The sequence below is a fragment of the Struthio camelus genome, chromosome 7, assembly GCF_040807025.1.
Source record: "Struthio camelus isolate bStrCam1 chromosome 7, bStrCam1.hap1, whole genome shotgun sequence".
Lineage (NCBI taxonomy): Eukaryota > Metazoa > Chordata > Aves > Struthioniformes > Struthionidae > Struthio > Struthio camelus.
The window spans coordinates 21865760-21885502 of NC_090948.1; the positions used below are offsets into that span (position 1 = coordinate 21865760).

At 37.0% G+C, this 19743-nt stretch overlaps 1 protein-coding gene across 22 annotated transcripts in view; it reads right to left on the reverse strand.

Moving 5' to 3' along the window:
• MAPK8 (mitogen-activated protein kinase 8) overlaps positions 1 to 19743 on the reverse strand; it is a 55857-nt gene that overhangs the window by 13897 nt on the left and 22217 nt on the right. For 15 of the 22 annotated variants that reach the window (XM_009677865.2, XM_068950193.1, XM_009677866.2 and 12 more), the window contains 5 exons: positions 13913 to 14079; positions 11194 to 11323; positions 9829 to 9887; positions 9564 to 9702; positions 4458 to 4623 (listed from right to left, as the gene is read on the reverse strand). In XM_009677865.2, the coding sequence (XP_009676160.1) occupies positions 4458 to 4623; positions 9564 to 9702; positions 9829 to 9887; positions 11194 to 11323; positions 13913 to 14034 (616 nt within the window). In that variant the 5' untranslated portion in view covers positions 14035 to 14079. Of the gene's footprint in view, positions 1 to 4457; positions 4624 to 9563; positions 9703 to 9828; positions 9888 to 11193; positions 11324 to 13912; positions 14080 to 18126; positions 18239 to 19743 lie in introns of all 22 variants that reach the window. The other 7 variants (XM_009677868.2, XM_068950194.1, XM_068950196.1 and 4 more) reach the window with 1 other exon arrangement.

Genomic DNA, 19743 nt, shown 5'->3' on the forward strand with positions numbered 1-19743 from the left:
AGCAATCAGTAAAATACAATCAATAAAAAACACTCAGAATTTTAGAGGATCAGTTAAAGACAATATTAGTACGCTGCTATAAGCCTTTTACTTAAAATAATTAGTGTTAAAGTATTTCTCCAGTTATGATCAAATAATATCTTAAACAAAAGAACTTATACAATAAAAATGTTGTACACAGTACATAGTTTCTACATTATCTTAAAATGAATCACTCAGAAGACATACTCAAAGATGCGCAAGTTTACTTTTTATAGGTATGCCAGTTTTTTGCTGTTGCTTTCAGAGATACTGTTGACGGTATGCAAAAGTTTTCCTGAAGCCTTAATGATGAATTTGTACTATTATGAATAATTTTGTTATCAAACACAAGATTAGTATTCCAATGAAGCAGAAAAGAATGAGATCTAAATGAAAACAATTATGTAATAAAAATTGCATGTAAAAGTTGTGAGGGACTTAATTTCAAGCAAACATTGTTGCTTCTTATTGAAAATACGTCTCCCCCTCTTATTTAGAGGTTCCTCTGAAATAGTACCTAAATCATATGATAACAAATCACAGTTGTATACATTAACAGGTCAAAATTAAGGGCCTGGTTCATTTAAAAAACGATTGTCTATATTGTATGATTAAAGGTGGTTTTTCCTTAAAAAATTCTTTTCAGATATTTAAGAAAAGTATACTTTCTTTGACTCAGAGACCCAAAGATACAAGGCCAAGTTTTGAAATTGGCTATTTAAATAAAATTCTAAATATTGACTTTTACACCTGCAAAATAATCTGCTGCCTTCACCAACCACATATACACAAATCTACTGGAAATACTGTGTCCAATGTGAAAAGAATCACTTCTGGAATTGCAGGGAAAATCCTGGGAAGAGCAATAATATGAGTCCAGGATTTTTCTTCATGCATCAGAAGACAAATAAATTGAGAGTCTTAGAAAAACATAAGAAACAACTCCTCTGTTTGCCTTTCAAAACAAACTTGTGGAGTACTGCAGCCTTTTGGTTTGTTGTTTCAATTAAGCAAACAAAACCTGTTTATTTAAAGGTCATTAAAAAAAAATAGAGAAGCTAGAGCTAGAGCTTTTTTTTTTTTTTTTTTTAAATGAAGCTTTTATGAAGCTATGTTTTTATCCACAGAGGACTGCCCCTGTGAAGTCAGCCTATTATAGAAGACTGAGTCTAATCTGAATACAGATTGGAAAAATCTTTTTTAAGGTCTACTCTTAGTAATAAAGAATATATTTTATATTTAAAAACGCTGTTTGACATGAATTTACTATTTTCTGTAACTCCAAGAGAAAAAAAGTCTACATAAAAATGAGGTTGAAACCAAGCGCACGATACCTTAAAGTATTAGTTTTAGAGGGTTTGTGGGTTTCCTAGCCTTGTAATGACTGCTCCCTCAAAATAATGTGCATAACTGCACACAAATCTAAATATGTTAAGGTACAGAAATTACACTAAAAGTACCCAGACAAACCCTTCTGCACTACAGTATCAGATATTAATCATACAATTGTAAGTAGGGTATTTCACTAGTATAGTCTGTGTCTACCAAAACAGCTTTTTCTTGTGTTATTTTAAGAACATTGGTTTTCTGTATTTTAAATTTGGTAGTTTCACTGCAGGGCAAAGGGAGTATTACTTGGGTGCTGTGACCGAGTACAAGCTCTTGAGCTCGCAGGGCTTGGTTTCTTAATGTGATATACCCAAACGTGTTTTATCCTCTTCAGTATCAGAAGTCTACATAGAAGTTAACTCTATCTTCAGTTTGTCTGGGATTTCTGCTAGTTTTAAAATAATTAAAGACTTCATAAATGTATGCTACATGCAAAAAGAGCTCTTCTCTACAGTATATATCTCAATCACCTAAACATATTTTGCTATCCTCTCACATCTTGTTTGAAGAGGAAATTCACAGAGCGCTAAAGCATGATAAAGCTGCCAGATGACCCTGTTCAATTAAACTAAATGTTAATCCCCCTTTAACCGGTTGATAGTTAGCTGTTAATTTTCAAGAACCTTCAATTTAAGTTAAATATGCTAACCTTCAATTCAAATATAGGTTTAAAGGGCTAGAATAAACATCAGTGCTAAGCAGTGGGGACCCTTGCAGGCCCCCGGCTCTTACTCTAAGGGCATCCTTCCCACCTGCCTCACCCCTCTCTGTGACACTACTTCACTGCGCACTGGAGCTGCGCAACAAAAAAACTCAGCAGGCAGCCGTTTCCCACCTAGCCACGGCATGACACATTTGAGAAGAGTAACAGCTGATGTAAATAATCTTTCAATGACCAACCTGGTAACTGCAAGCCAGTCTCCTTCTCAGCACTGACTCATGTTAGCTGGAGAAGACTTCGGTTCTCCTACCAACTAGTACTTGCTGAATGACTCGAACCAACTGAGTCATCCTGTGTTTCATTGTAATTACATAATGTTTTGCTAACAAGCTTACCCTTCGCCTGCTTCAGACATCTCGAACTGCATACTTCAGTTAAAATCAACTAAAGTACATACGGAAATCCAGACTGTCTTCTGACTCAGTTCAGCCAACAAATTTACTTTTTAAGTTCTCCAAAAGCGTCATTCTCTTCTCAGCAACCATGTACTCACATTTTGGGAAGATGCTCTATATTTTTCTTATGAAAGTAAATTTGAATTAATATTCTGCAAAACAGAATTCATTCTTGCTTAAGGAACATGACTGGCCCTAGCACAACAGGGTGCTCTACAACACAATCTATTTCAATCTATTTAACTCCAGTAGTAACCTTAGCAACATTTTAGTGAAGGGAATGCTTCACTCTTCTGCAATTGAAATTTACTTAAATTTTAAGAAAGAAAAACAAACTGGGCAAGCTAAATTGGCAAACTTGAAATTTCTGTCATATCAATTCCTTGCGTAAGGCGCCTGTACGATTCAGACTACAGATTTAGGTTCTTTCATTTCTTGTCTCCTAGCATGGGGTGGGAGGTGGGGGGGGAGCAGGAGGCCTTAGATACAAGTTCTCTGCCAACCTTCGGCAGTTAGAAAAAATAGCCAACTGTGGAGGCCATTTGAAAGAACGTATAGCCCTCTCATGCAGACTAATAATCCAAAGAGAAAACATAAACCATAGCCTCGGGGTGGGGAGGGGGGGAATCTATTCTTACTCCCTTGTGCTAGCTTCTTCCACTGTTACCACCAATAGGAGTTATTCTTCTCAGCTTTCATAAACAAACAAACAAAAAATCAAATCTGTATGCTCCTAACAGCTACAGTTTACATGCAGCTGGCAGTCACTTGCCCTAATGCAAATTTGCAGTTGCCGGAAAAGTTTGCAGTTTATATTGAGAACCTTGAAAAACAGAGTAAAGCCCCAGTTGTGTCAGTAACCTGACGAGCGATACCTCAGATCACCGGGAGCCAGCTCACAAAGCATCACATCGTTTCACAGGGCTTGCAGCAGGTCTAATCAATAGCGGGTCTACAATGCCTCTAGCAAATGGTGACCTTAGTGCACTGCAGCTCCCTGGGATATAAACACTGAGCCAACTGGATGGAAAGCAGTGATAGTGGGTCCATGAAACAGCAGCAGAATGGGGACCACTACAATTGAATTTCAGGAACAGCACGCTACTTCCATTTCCTAAAGGATACTAGGCATGTCATTTGGAGGACGTAATGTACCTGATTATATAACTTTCCCTCAAATGTTATAATCTTCCTCATTTGCTTACATAAGATACTGAGAGAAGAAGGGCCACAGAGTAGGTACAAAGAGAAGGAAAATGTCTGTAAGCAGAGGGACAAAATAAACAATCATCTCTTCTGAAATTTCCTTGGATCTTCTCATGGACCTCAAAGAATCTATGACACTTCATGACAGCACTCTGCATTTTTGTTTAAAGTATATTATTGACTTTTTCTTAAGCGCCATTAACCAAGAACTTAGTGTCACAATTTTAAAGTTGGCCAGATTCAATAAAAGGTAATGCCACAGTGAGTGGCGGCCTGAGCTTGTTCATGTCCGAGTGGCCCATAAGTTCCTTATATCCTGAAAGGTTATATTGAATATAGTCATGTACAATTAAATTTAGGACATACATTTACTAATGAGCAACAGTCACATCCTCATCAGGAATAAAGTCAAGCGAAGGTATATCAAGGCATGTCAACAGATGTTAAGAAAATGTATTTCCAGTTCTTCCTGGATGAAGCATTCTTCCAAGTAGGTTATTTAAAATTTTAAACAAACAAGGCCCTCAATTTCTTCTCTTATTTAAATGCAAACATTTCTAATGTGTTTAGTTAAATAAACAAATCAGTGTAACCAGACTGTGCATTTTAGTCACAGTGCTAATTTATGAAATTTCTACAGGTTGAAAAAAAAACTATTAACATGTAAAGTGTGGTGTGCCAAACAAAAAATAAAGCTGTGCCAAAGAAAGACTATATTTGCTGACCGTTTTCTTTGTATCCCATCCCTAGGATGACCTCTGGTGCTCTGTAGTAACGAGTCACTACATAAGGCGTCATCATAAAACTAGTTCCTGCAGTTCTGGCCAGTCCAAAGTCAAGAATCTTCAAAGTGCAGTCTGACTTTACTACTATATTACTGGGCTTTAAATCCTTTAAAAAGAAACATCATATATGACTGCTAAGACAAGCACAAGTACTCGATGGTTCACATTTTTAACAGATAATACTGCTAACATTAAAACCCACACATTCAACTAGGCTATTTGTATAAGTGCACTGTCTTTTCCCCTTGTATTAATTCATATGCATTCGGCAAACTGTAATTCCTTTATTGTGTTTCTAGATTTATATAACAATTAAAAAAGGAAAACAAACTAGTGTTACAAGATATGTTAGCAATGTCTGAAATAAACTGAGGTTAGTATGAAAAGTTAGCTCTGAGGAAAGAACGAGAAACTCTTCACTGGAACAATAGTTATTACTACAATGCAGATCACAGGTAAAATGGCAATGACTGAACTCACTTGATGCAATAATCATCACAATATAAAAATTATTAAAATCAATACATGATTGTAAAAAGTAAAAGGTTTCTTTGTTATTTGGGGCTGCATTGCCTCTTGTGAACCAATGCAGGTTCTTCTCTGAACAACAAAAAGGAAATCTATGCTCCCAGAGACAGTTTCCTATTTAGGATTTGGTTTACATACATGATAAATTTTGATGACCAAACCCAAAAAAGTGACCAGTGAAAAACCACCAGAAATTAACCTTTTATCTTTACAATAAGAGCTGAAGATGCCCTGATACAGTTTCAGAGCTTTTTAGTTGGAAACTCTGTAGATGTATTCTCCTCACCTGAATATGTTTCAATTTTCTGCTGCCTCTTTTATCCTCTCCCCCTTGCAGGGAGCCTTACAAAGATCCTAAATTCACATTGACACTCATGGCTTTGCAATGTCTACTTACACAGATGCTACACAGGCATACTCAGTCGCCATCTCAGCAGGATCTTACATACATCTGAATGTCACAGAGCAAACATTATCAGCAACTGCAGAACAACTTTGCATTAAAGTGCTTCACAAAATCATTCATAACAGACAGATCATCAGCTCATAAGCTTGGATCCTTTCTGCCTACAACCTATCAACATTAATTAGACACAAAAAATCAAGATCTCACACAGGATTCTACCATTTGATGCAGGCACCTAATTATTATTGCCTGCCTTTCACTATTTCATAAAGGCTTAAAAGTAACTATCTGCAAGACGTACGTCGTTTCCATTTGTACGGTTTGACACGGTTTTCAGCAAGCCCCTCAGAAAGCTAAGAAAGCTGCACAAAAGACAGAAAGGACTCCACAGGAAAGAGTTCTTGAGCAACAGAACTGTAATTGGTAATTAAAGTCTTGCATACTTCTATGTTCACACACACACACACACACTTCCAAATCACACACACAGAGAACTGGCAGACAACTCTGGCTTAAACGATTCTCAAATGCAAGGAAGAAGTTGAAGTATTATAACACATTTCAGCTAATTCATATGCACATTTCTGTTTCTGCTATAATCGTCCTTATTATCAGCTTTATTTTTGCACATTTCCATTATTTGGAGAGTGTTCACTACAGAATCTCAGATGCATGCTCATAATATTAATCATACTTATCCTCCTCAGAGCTGCAGGATTAACACTGAAAATGTTAAGAGAGCTTCCCTTTACAAGAGGAAAAACACCTATGAGAACAAAAAGCAAGGGCTTACAGAGTACTGTCCATCCTTCATTTCAGAACGTTATGTGCTTGTCATGAAGCCTAGGAACATGTTGGAATACAGGAATTTGGAATACAGAACTCCTGTCCTTGAAAATGCTGGAGGCTAGCACTGACTTAAATTGCATTCCAAATTCATCCAGGAAACCAATACCTCCTATGTTTTAAATAAATCAGAACTCAAAAGCTCCTATAAGAGTGATTAAGTTAATTGGGCTATACAAATATATTCAGAACCTATAGCAGAAGATACAGCATCTAACCTTAAACAGTTAAAATACCAATGCCTAAAAATCAGAGATAATTCATGGCAGACTCCCCCTGAAACAGGCAGGGAGGGAGAGGCATCTCTGGATGCTTAAATGGGCTTCTTCAAAAAAAACTTTTTGAAGAAGTCTCTTCCTATAGAAAGATTTGTTATGATAGGCTTCCACAGTTAGGCATCTTTGTTAAGGATTCAGAATTAGGCAGGAGAAAACAAGGTTTCAGAGCCCCCATGCAAGACTAACAACACTCTCTGTCCTTCAACAAGCCAGTGAGGCACGACTCCACAACTCTGATTAGTCATCCTTCTCAGACTGCAAATGGAAATGAATGCATATTTATCTCTAGACTTGCCAGAGATTCCATCGCCACAAAATGCTTTGAACACCGTAAGGTTCATTTATCAACATCTGTTAAAGTCAGCGTAAAGCTATAGCCAAATCTTTATCAATATCAAATCTTCATTCACTAATGTGGAAGCCAAATATGCACTCTACAACTTCTATGCAAAATGGTCTGAAACGCTTTGAATTTGGTCTCCACCTTGCTCCGTGCCTGTACTTTGCTATGGAGAAAACTCATTTCTACAGCAAGTAGTATCCAACAGTACTTACACAGAACGTGGCAGCTTCAGAAATTCAATAAGCTTTAAAAAAAATTACTGAGATGTTGAGATAAAATAGCTATCTGGAAAGCTGAACAACCTACTTAAAAACTACTGACCAAAAAAAGGCTCAAAACTTAAGAGGAGACTCCAGAAGTACATTAGACCAATACCTAGAATGCTCCACAGTCAGCCACAGTAGCACTGTGTTTAAGGAATATAGTTTCAACAAAGTAATTAGCTTTAGTCATTAAGGACAGTGCTGCTGAACGCCCAGAGTGGTATAAAAAGTTACTATTGCAACCACATACATTCCAGGGTAAATACACCCTTTTTCAAGCACATCCCCCTCTTCGTCAGTTTTTTTTTTTTTTTAATTGTTCCACAGGCAGAATAAATTTTGACACTCCGCACCTTTAAATGTAAAGGCATAACACATATTGCAGGTAAATAATAAAATGATTTTGCTAGAACAGACTGAATCTTCTAACAAAGTCTGAAGACGAGCTGTCAGATAAAAATCTATCATGAGGACACGCAAGTGAAATGTATCTGCCCATGTCCTTCAAAAGCATTCATGCATATATATGTTACTATTTACACAGTAAGTGTATCAGTTACCAATCTCATTATAATAGTTTATCCTTAAACTTTGTATTACTGCACACTACAAAACATTTCAAAAACTTCACCCATATTTACAAAGGCAGGCATTCTACCCTCAAAGCTCCTGTCTGTACTTCTACCCAACAACAACTATCAGAATAGTCACTTCTTTTCTAAAAAAGTACAAACATCTCCACGTGTTCATGTTCAAACTGTTCTTGAAGCAAGTGAACTTCTAGAAGCTCCCTCCTACCGCCACTAAAATCCATAGAGAGAGACACTCTTACCTACTCAAACACGTCCATACAACAGGCAATTTTTCCAATCCAAAAAAAGGCCTAGGAAAATCTGTAACGTTAAAACTTGCATACCTAAGTATTCAAGAGACCAGAAAATGTCAAGTTTCATACAAACTTTATTGTATGAAAACAATTTATTTCAAAACCCTTAAACACATGTATACTAGGACACAAAGGGCTGCATAATATCAGTCATGTACAATATAAAACCACAATTGTGATAAGAAACCCAATTTTGGCTAGCATTCCCAGAATAATGCCAGCAGCCCACTGACCTGTCTCAATGACCACATGCAGACCGGGAAACAGGATGCAATACCTGCCATCAGCTAGTACTTCTGCCTACGCCTCCCTCCCCCAGCAAACACAACCATCGCAGGGTAGATTGCACTCGAGCGGGAAGCACGCCTTCACCTTCCCTCCCTGCGCTCTTCTCTGGTAAGCGGCAGCAGATGAGCGCTGGAGCTGGCTGAGCAAAAGGAAACAGCGTTTGGCTGTTCAAATCGTATTCTCTATTCAAACAATCGTCCCAGTTGCCTTGAGGGAAAAACAGCATGCTGAAAAGGAGTGTGATACTGCCGGATCCAACTTGCAGGCTATGCAACAACCCCCAGTGAGGCAGACTACAGGGCAGGCATCACAACATAACACCTGCTGGAGCGATCGCTATCACCTTTCACGATTTACTTTGCTGTCTACAGTCATCCTTGAGGAAGACCACATGGTACTGACTGAGAGGAAAGTATCATGAATGAGTAAGTTTAATGGTTTTTCTGCCTCCTTTCAGAGATGAAAACTTACAAAAACTCTCTACTAAAAAATTATTGCAGTGAAAAAAACTACTTCGTAAAAATACAATTTTATAGATTCCCAAAATAACAGCAAGGATATTTGAAAAGTTATAACTAGGTAATCTCAAGCAATCTTTACGCTAAATATCTACATCTAAGAGATGCTGAACTTGAATAGGAAACCTTAAATTCAGAACTTCCTGACTGGATTGCAACATACATATGCTATTTAAAAGTAGTAGGCAGTTTTGCCTTTAGGCAATGTGAATGAATGCTTTGTGACACGCAGCTGTATGAAAGTTCCACTTACAGGTCTTTATCATGAACTGTTTATCTTGAGATTTCAGAGATGTATTCATTACTCTGCTAGTAAAAGAGGTGAAGTAAAAGGGGCAGTTCTTTCAAAAGATGGAATTTCAGGTTTGGTTACCAAAACAATAAAGGCAGAGAGACTTTCAGATGGTCTTTCCTGCCATGACTACTATAGATAGATCACTACATAAAATTAGAGGAGGTAATGTAACTCACTGTAAAGATTTTCATTTACTTATTTTGTGCAGATTACTATCAAATCCAGGAATAACATAACATTCAAAAGGTTCATTTCAGACTTACAGTGGAATAAAGTAAATCAAATCATTTCTTTTCAGCACTGTTTGTGCTCCTGTTTCTGCTTTTTTCTGGCTCTTTTAAACACTCAAGATAAAATCAGGTACAGTGCAAAACAAACACAGCAAGCTTACTTACCCTATGGATAATTCCAGCTGAGTGAAGATGTTTAATACCACACAGCATTTGATAAAGAAGATATGACATTCGTTCATGGTCTAGCTCCATCTGAATCACTTGGCAGAGATTTGCATCCATGAGCTCCATCACTATGTAACTTAAACAGCAACAAAAGAAGAATAATCAGACAATACTGACATTTTATGGTATTCTTTCACTTGTTCATCTTTCTTTGTGAGTAATTTTAAAGATAATTCTCAGCTTTAGTTCAAATGAGACTTACACGTCTTGAAATTCTTCCAGAGATTTTTGTGGTGTAAACACATTCAGTAGGCCAATTATCTGTAGGAAGGGGGAGAGGAAATATAATTGCACCACACAAGTGGCAAATTTGCAAAGTCAACATTTCAAAATTGATATCCAACATTCTCATTCAAACCTGCTGATCATCTTCACTGAAGCTCAGAGGTGTCCAGGGGCTCAACCAGGTCTCTAACACACTGAAATAGATGCTAATGATTCTAGGAAAAATATCCTCCACAAGTCACATAATCTAAAGGCACTTTGCGTGCATTAGCAAGACAACCTCCAAAGGCTGAAATACAGAGTAGTCAGTTTGTCTTCCCCCTGCCGCCTACTTTCAGTTTGAAGAGACCTGATACATTTTTCCTCATCTATAATATAGATAGATATGTAATTAAGATGAAAATCAGACAAAACCTGCCTAAGAGATACCACTTTGCCACAGACAGAGGTGAAAGCAACAAATTCATCCAAAGACAGAAACAGATTCTTGCAGCTGCATTAGGATATTTTCCAGTTCCTAAGAATGGATGGGAAATGCAGTAATAGGTCAAACTACGGCTCACCATCAAGATCAGGCAGGCTGGCAACAGTTTATCATCATACAAATTATACTGCTAGGTAAAACTTAGTTCAGCAAATCCAAACATAAACCATCTTTGTCCTAGAGAGTATACAGACTTTTTTCAAGTGGCTGCAAGATAGAATATGTCTTCTGTGACTCTCCTTCCCTAAAAGCCAGAGGTCCCTTCCAACCTAATTTTATCTTGTTGAAAGGGTATTAAGAGTGAAGGTGAGGAAGGACAGCATATTTGCCTGTGAAGGAAGAAAAAGTTAAATACCAACATTCTGTAGTCCAACCCTGAGAAATTTATTACTTTTTCTTTCCGCAATTCTGTGCTTTGCTCTACTTTACAGCTTCTCAAGCCTCACAGTTCCTGCTGTCACATTGCAAGGTTCCTAATTCATTCATCATGCATCAGAAAAAAAAGAAAAATCTGCTGCAGTCTCCTTCCTCCTCCGGGTTTAGCAGATGCAACAGAAAGAAGAGGGTAGGTACCCATCATGGTATTTTCATTTGCCAACTGTCTGTAAAATGTAGCAATGTAACACTGACTCCCTTCCTGAGTTTGAAAAGAGTATTTAAAGATTGAGTGAGTATTAAAATTAGGCAACAACAGTTCTTCTGAAAGATCATTCTGTACTTATCACAGAGATAGGGCCATGCTCTGAACACCTCTTCAACCTACAGAAGAGGTCAACCTCTGAAGTCATTCTGAAGATTTTTACAAAGAATGACCTTCTAGTTAATTCTTTAATATCTAAAGCAGGGTCCTGCACTTACGTTTTTGTGATTAACGCACTTCATTAGAACAAGCTCTCTGTAGGCTCTTTTAGCATGAGTTTGGTTCTGAAACGGCCGGCTTAGCTTCTTGATCGCAACATTTCGTTCAAGGATGGCATCATAAGCTGCACTGCAATTAAAATAAAATTATTACATCTCAGTGTCAGGCTCCTCTAAGCTTTGGCAGTTCCCACCTTTTCCAGATACCATGCATCAAGTCTGCAGATAAACCTAAGTTCCAATATTATTCAACTTACGTTCAGGGAGTATAAAAGCAGAGTATGCTGAGCAATTCAGAATTTAGAAAGGTTTCTAAATTCACCTTACTAAAGATACTGAATTCTTTCCACTCATTGGCACTCAAGAACTGACTGCATTTAAAAAAAAAAAAAAAAGTCAAAACACTTCAAACACGAAAAACCATGTTGATTTTTACGTAAAATTTTTACAATTAAAGAGAGGGAGAAGGAAAGGAGAAAAATAGGCTACACAAACCTCCCATATTTTCAGTTACTATGCAGTATGTTTAATATCCTGGTCATAATGGGAGTATCAATGTCAAAATAAGGCTTTCCTAACAATTTTTTGTTTTAACATCTTGATGCCCCTGGCTTTTATTTGATAAAAGGGAAGAACAAAGTTTAGTTTGTAGACTAATGCCAAGACTCTGATATCATTAAGCAACACAGGCTGTTAACTTTAGTTTCCCTTCTTTTAACTGACTGGACAACTCCCATATACATCACATTTTCAAGACAATAAAGCATAGACTTTGTTTCCTGTAAGAGGGAATACGATAGCTGATTACTGTGAAGATTCAGCAAATATTTGTCAGTTACTAAAGAAGTATCAGTAGGGGAAATACTATTTTACTGTCTGTTATCAAGGACAGTATACAAACTTAATGAAGAACGCCTGCCAGTAAAGGGTCAGCATCTAGTGAACTCTACTAGCTACTTTAAAAAACATGTTTTCTTTATCATATACTGGCTTGTATGATTTTTTTTTTAATCATTCAAATCTCTAGTCACTGGGGAAAAAAAGAAGAAATGGGAACAACATTTACTAGTAATTCTTTAGCTTACATTTTCCACTTGCCGGAATTTCCTTCATCTATCCCTAGAAATGGACTATCTTACGAAAGAGTGGCAAAGAGATGGCCAGGAAAAAAAGCCCACGTAGGACTACAGTATCAGTATTTAAATTTCTACACCCCTAGCATGTAACTGTAGCCTCAGAGTCTGTTTCAGTGTTAGATACAACTGAGCCTTTTGGGCATCTACTTCACATTCCTCCAAATCAAGATGGATCAGTTGGGGAAAAAAAAAAAAAGGGGAAAAAAACCCACAAGAATTACACCCCATGTCCTCCAGACATGGCATGACTTAACCACATGAGAACTGCAACTCTTTTCAGGATAATCAGAGTGGTTTAAGCTGAAAAGGTTTCAGTTTCACTGAATGACACTAGCAGTAATTACATGGTCAGTTTTCAGATCACAGCTCTGGGAGGGGCAGTAAATCTGGAAAACAGGCAGTAACATAGATCTGGGAATCAGAGGAACAGTGGAAACATTTAAAGCTTTCGCAGTCATTTCTGTAGCAACTAAACAGACTGCAGTTAAAACAACCGTCCTTGTTCTCATTACATTCACACACATGCAGCCAAAATTCATATTCATTTTCCTGCTGCTGCTGCTACTTACAGAATAAGTAATCCTATTGACAGAAGCTATCACTTCAAAAACACCTCTTTCCAGATTACTGGCCTTCAAGTTTTTCATTTGCACTATGCATACTATTTTATTTTTATCCCAGCTAAAACATAAATATGAATTAAAAATCAAATGTACCACAGATTCTCTAAATACTGATCAAGACAAGATCAAAGCACTAAAGAAGTTACAAGGAAAAGTACGAGAAGATTATGCATTTTCCAATATTTCTTTTTTTTAATGTTTCTTTTGCATTTTTTTTTGCCCTTAGTATTTTATGGTTACAATAAATTGGAAGGTCTGCGAGTTCCAGTACTGTCTACATCCTTACCTTGATCATAAAAGTCTCAAAGAAGCTTAAACTAACGTTTATCTCTGGATAACTTAACTGCATAGGGAACAGACCCTACAAGCAGCTCACCGTCACCAATCTTAAGTCAATTGTACACTCTTCAGTCCACATGGCAGAGCTCTTATTCAAAGAGTTGTATTGTCAAGTCCTATTTTCCTGAGCTGTGTCAGGTTTCACCGACAGTCAGCACCACAAATGCCTACTGACTGGTATCAGAGACCAGTTAGATTATGAAACTGGGTGAACCAAGCCACTAACAAACCATTTCAAGAAGTATCATCTACGGAAGAATCATTTCTAAGCATCAAATATATACAGAGAGTATTTGTAGCTTTTGTTTCGCTGCTAGCAGTATGTCTTAGGATTAAGATTAGTTTCTTTATCCAGGTTTCCCCCCTGTTAATTTATGAGACTCATTACATCTGGTTGAATTTGCACAGAAGGGCTTCAGTTGCAAAGCAGGAAGAGACATAGGTCAAAAAGCAACAGCAAGTGACATCGTTGAGGAAAAAGTGGCTAATGGTTACTACTGCTATTTTTCATACAAAAGGTAGTTCTCCAAACTCCTCCTCTGTAACATATAAAAGTCAAGGCACTTAGAAAATTCTATGAAATGAACCTAAAATTACATTTAAACTTCACAGAAACCTTACCATACTATCCCTTGTGCTCCTGATCCTATCGGTTTTAAGTTTTGATATCGCTTTAATACAGTGAAAGTAGAATCCCCAATTTCAACACTGTAGAAATTGTTGTCACGCTTGCTTCTGCTCATGACGGCAACTTAGCTAGCTTACTTCATCCAAATTTTGCTTCTGACCTGCAAAGAAACAAAATTTGAAAAACTACATATATCAGATAAAAGGAAAAATTCTTTACAATAAGTGGAAGACATTTCCCTCAGAAGTCTCATATGCAAATATATGCTATTTTTCCTGTCTGCAGGAATGAGGTGGCACATATCCGAAACTTTTTTTTAATCCTATCTCATTCTAATCTTGTTTTTTTTTTTTTTTATCCAGTCTTTTATCCTAAGATAGGAGTCTATAACGGGAAGAATAATAGAAAAGTAAAATTAAGTGACTGGAGCAAAAATCCTAAATGGCAACGGACTGAAGAAGGGAGGAAGCTATGTCAGTCACAGATGACATAAGAGTACCGTAATTCCTTTTCACATATATGTGCAGCAAGTGAGCAGGGTTTGGACCAGACACTCTCCAGAGGTCCCTTCCAACCTAAATTATTGTATGACTCTGTAAACATGAAAGTGACAAAACATCAGCATGTCCTCGAGCCACCACAAACATAAAAACATTCTCAGTCACAACTCACAGGGATATCTGTCACTGATGAGGAAACACACACCATCAACCAAGGACAGAAAAGGAGAACTGACCTTGCCAGAAATCTCTTAGGCCAGCTCCCATTCTGCCAGACATCCGGGCAATACCTCTGCAATGATGGAACGCTACAGGGGTCACTAAAACGTTAGGTTTCAAGTTCTCTGGGACACAGCCAGTACCACTGCATGCTGATGTCCAACATTTCCTTCAAAATGACTACCCATAATACAACAGTCAATATATCAAGTGATGTAAAAAGTCCAACTAAAAAGTCAAATCCAGCACAATGAAGTAACACAATAGAGCAAGCTGGGTTTTAGGGAGGGATGTTTTCTCTGTTAACCTAGGGAAAACAAAGCTTTCAAGACTCACTAGTTTAACAATGTATCAAAACCAGGAAAGCCTAACAAAGAAATCTGAAAGATGATAAAGTAGTAATCAGAGAAAGATAGGCTGACAGTATGGAAAAAAGGATGTATATTCCACTAAAAACCTCTTATATTAAAAACAAAAATAAAAATAGTATCTTAACAAACATGCTTGTAGAAGAAAAAATTAAAATTGCATAGTGGCTTTTATTTACTATATCACTTCCTGTTTCCTCAGTGTTAATTGTGCACTTTTAATTCTCTCTTTACATAGGTTTTGGGTGGAGTTAGAACAGACGTTTAGTGGTGCAAATCTTGTTTGTCCAGAACAATAAATTCTTCTTTAAGAGCAACAGCATGCCGTCTTCCTTGGTTATTAACTTAACCAGCATTTTCCCATATTACCCAACTGCTCAAACAGTGCCAGATTCTTAAATTCCGTGTACCACGCCATATATTTGTTTAATTTTGAACACGCTCTGAAAAAGTGAACAATGCAAACATGGCTTCTACAAAAAAGCAAACCCCACAAGGTACGTATTTGGGTGTGTCTGTGAAAACAAATATTCTACAATTAGAATTAAGAATTTTAGAGCTTAGCAAATTCCACTTTCAGCTAGCTAATCTGCATTCATTTCAGCTATGATGATGCAGAAAACGAAAACACTATAAAAATCTAAAAAGGAAACATTTTTAGCTATTTGCAGATTACATAACCAAAAATGAACCACACTTTAACGGGCATCAATCTCAAAGGAAAGGTCTCTTAAACCAGCCCCTTCTGGGAAAAAAAAAAAAAAAAAAACACTGTTAAAAACTGGATCTGTCACAAAGACTTCAAAGGCTTAACTAAATACCAAAGCAGTTTGCATCAGTTCATTAGCAGGTATCGTTACAGCCTTCCTTTTTCAGCTAACAAGGAATGCCTATAAATGGGCAAGAATCCTTGCTAAGCACAAGAAAAAGCTGTGCTACATACAAGCTGTGGATCCACTTTCGTCACAGACGTCCTCACGCATTGCCAAAGCTTTGGAACAAGGAAAAGGTGTCCAATACATACATAATGAGAAAAGAACTGAATTAATAGAAAAAAAATTTGTTGTAGAAGGTATGAAACACACCAAATTTCTGAAAACCAGAAAACAAAAAAAAAAGATAATCATTCACCCAATCTTAAGTCTGTTCATCAGCTGAGAAAAAAAACTATCGAGTTTATCCACTAAGATTGTATTAGTATATAGCAACATTGAACAATGTAGGATTAGCTGGAACAGCTTACCAGAGCTCTGCTGTTTAGTATCAAAATCAAGATAAAGGAATGTTCACTTCACCTAGGATAATTCCTCCAAAATGACTGCAAAAAGGGCCATTCCTCTCCATCTGAGGTTTTCAGATGAATGTTGACACTTTCTCATTTAAAGGTCAACATTTTAAATAGTCTACAAATCCAGGTCTTTAGTTTAATTTCCTTCCAATGCGGTAAACTTCATAGGATCAAAGGGTGAACTAAATGTGGTATAATTTAAGAAAGGGATTTTCAGATGCAGTATTCTCTTTAAAAGTATTCTCTTTAAAAATAACAGGTTTTACATACTTGTGCAAAATTAGGAAAATACACATTAGCTCCAGTTGAACCCTAAAGTATCTTGGTATTTATCCAGTTGGCGCATGATACCCTTCAAGTTCAATAAAGGAACAATATTGAAATAAAATGAGTTCTACAAATTGATACAAGTCCAGTGCTTCAGATTAACTATGATCCTGTCCCACTAGGCTTGTATTCACACAAAACGGGAGCCAAGATTTGCAAAAAGATTGCCACCCTAGCAGAAATGGAGGACTTGCCTGGTTCCTCATTAAGTCTGAGGACCTGGAATTGGGATGGTCTTGTCTGTATGTAGTTTACCTGGCTTCTAATGGTCTGATGTCTTAATGAAACGGTAATAGAAAAATAATCTTGTGAGGAACAGTAAATAGCAGAGGACAGCTGCTGAAGAAAAAGGAACGCACAAATCTACTGCAACCAGAATTTGAAAAATTTCCCAATTTCTTCTCCTAATACAGTGTTCCCCCAAAAATCCCAGTGGTGTTTACTATTATTTAAAAGAGCAACTGTCACAACAGAAGTTAAATTGGGGGAACTAAATTAAATTTCAATGGGTACAGGGATATTTAATTACATCCAACGGCATGAAAGCAGCATTAATATAAAACAGGTAGGCAATTTCAATTCGTATTTTCTGAAATCATGATTGTTATTAAACTCAGTGTTTCTAAGGACACACAGTATTACCAAACTTTTATGATCTTAAAGCTTTGTCATTTGCTACATGTTTAATATTGTAAAACATGCTCATCAGTACGTACTGGGAAACTTGTAATTACTAACTATTTTGTAATTAAAATAGCATTTTAGCATATGCCTGCATGTAAAAAGATCTTTTTATATTTTCACTGAGGAAGGAATATCCTGTGTGTAGTATTTTTCCTGTAATAAAACTTTCACTCCTTTCCAAATACATTAGCTTTGCAGTCACCCAGACAAACCAACTCGGTCTACAGGCAACATCTGCCCTTCTCTGCTCCAAAGATCACAGATAATCATTCGTACAATAAATCTGCACTTCATAATTGAAAAGCCCACAGTCTGGACTCTTAGAGAAGCCATGCTGGTCCTAAAAAAAACAGGTTGTGAAACGAAGTTTTAGTATGTAAATGCTCTCTTTCACTTTAGCCAGCAACCGCATGCCACACGCAGGGAGCACTGCAAAGCTTTAAGGGCTCCTATGATCTCTTTCACCTGCATTCTAGTTTCTCCCAGAGTCAACCTGCCAGGGAAGACAGGGAACCCTCCTCCTAGCCAGAGAGAGAAACTATCAAGGTCCAGCATAGCTTCTGCCTATACGCGAGCACTTGGTGCCAAGATATTTGGCTAAAAGATAGTTTCAGTTGGGACTGCAACACATACAAGGCCAGCCAGCCACCAACCCACGATCCTGCTTGTCCTAGGCCTTAACCTAATTCAGTTCTTTAATGCCTTTTGCTTTAGCCATTTCCACTCTCTGCTGCGCACTGGTGGCAGAAAGCTCACCCCTCTCAAAGAATCATCTCCTCCTTCGTCTGCCTTTCCATACCCATCCCAAAAGACAGACTTACCTAAAGAAGATTTCTCTAAATAAGCTTTTTCAAGCCTCAGAGTAAGCGCAACATGGTTTTGCTCCCCAAAACTGAAATTAGTGAGAGCCAAAGTTTCTTTTCACTGGATTGCCTAAATACACAAAGGAAACATATACTTTAACAAACCAAAACCAAAAATTTTTTTAAATCAACATTTCAAATATTTTAGATCTATTCAAATAGCTATTCATAAACAAACCAAAAATTTTTTTAAATCAACATTTCAAATATTTTAGATCTATTCAAATAGCTATTCATAAACTTTTAAAAGAGAAACTATCCCACCAAATATTCCTAAAGCAAAATATTGTCAGTACACTGCATCATAATTCAGAGCATCTTCCAGAGTTAAAATTAGAAAATCCAAAAAAAATCTGATAAATTTCCCAATCTCAAGAATTATTACATTCTTATCTTAATTCCACACAAATTATAAACTCCTGCTGTCAATGGTTTATTTGCAGTTGTTTATTAAAAAAAAAAAAGTGTTTGAGGGACACGATTCAGTGACAGTCAGATATAATCAATGTGCCTCTACCCTGCTGAAAAATTCACCAACTGATGTCAGTCATGACACTTAGCACTTTAAAAGAGAAGCATCGAGTTCTTTTATAGTATGTTATGTTTTTTTCTATTCTATTTCTGACTTCGTTCTTTACATCTTTCTTCTTTAGGATTTTTTGTTTTGGGTTCTATTTTGACATGAAATATGGTAAGTAACTCTTGCTCATGACAATGATTCTTAAAAAGTGAATACCCACAATTATTATAAGAGATCTAATCTACCTGGACCCTGCCTAACTCCACTGCTACTTTGCTCCACGCTTAACTAGCCTTATAGACTGTGAAACTCAAATATGTCTCAGACCGCTATGTTGCAGCATTTCCAGATCCTAGGAAATGAGTTAAGAGCAAGATTGAGGAGACAGATATTGCAGTACTAAGATTGCTTTCCTGCAGGAATTACTTACAGGAGGAAGTAGCTGAAAATAAAATAAACAGCCCCATTCACACATACAGCAAAGCCAACCGTATCCCGTAAGCCATTGTTTAAGGGAAGGGATAGCTTTCTAAATAAAAAATTTGATGACTTCCTGAGAAACTTCAGGTTAGGCTATATTCCACAATTAAAAGTAGTCAGAACACAGAAGAAAAACAAATATTCGATTAGATCACATTGGAATTATTTTGTATTTCAATATACATCTGTATAGAGCAGCTCTGAAGCCATATTCTACATTTAATGCTTTATCTAAAGAACGAATTGTAGCACCTTGCATCGCAAGGTGCAGTAAAGACAAAAAAAGGTCTACTCTGAAGTGGGATAATCCTGCTTGCCATTACTAGTCAGTGTTGTCAGGCAGCACATTTCAAAACAGGAGAAGGATGAACATACCAAACAGGTTAGCTGAAAAAACAGACATTAGTCTGTTGCCCAGTTAACTTAGTATTGGTAGCACGTCTGAGAAATCTCCATAGAGCCAAACGTATGCTCAAGCACTTGCAACCAGAACCACGGCAGTAGTTGGCTTCCTTTTCCATAATCCAGTAAGTACAAAATTCATGTAAAATTAAAGCATAGGCTTATATTAGCTG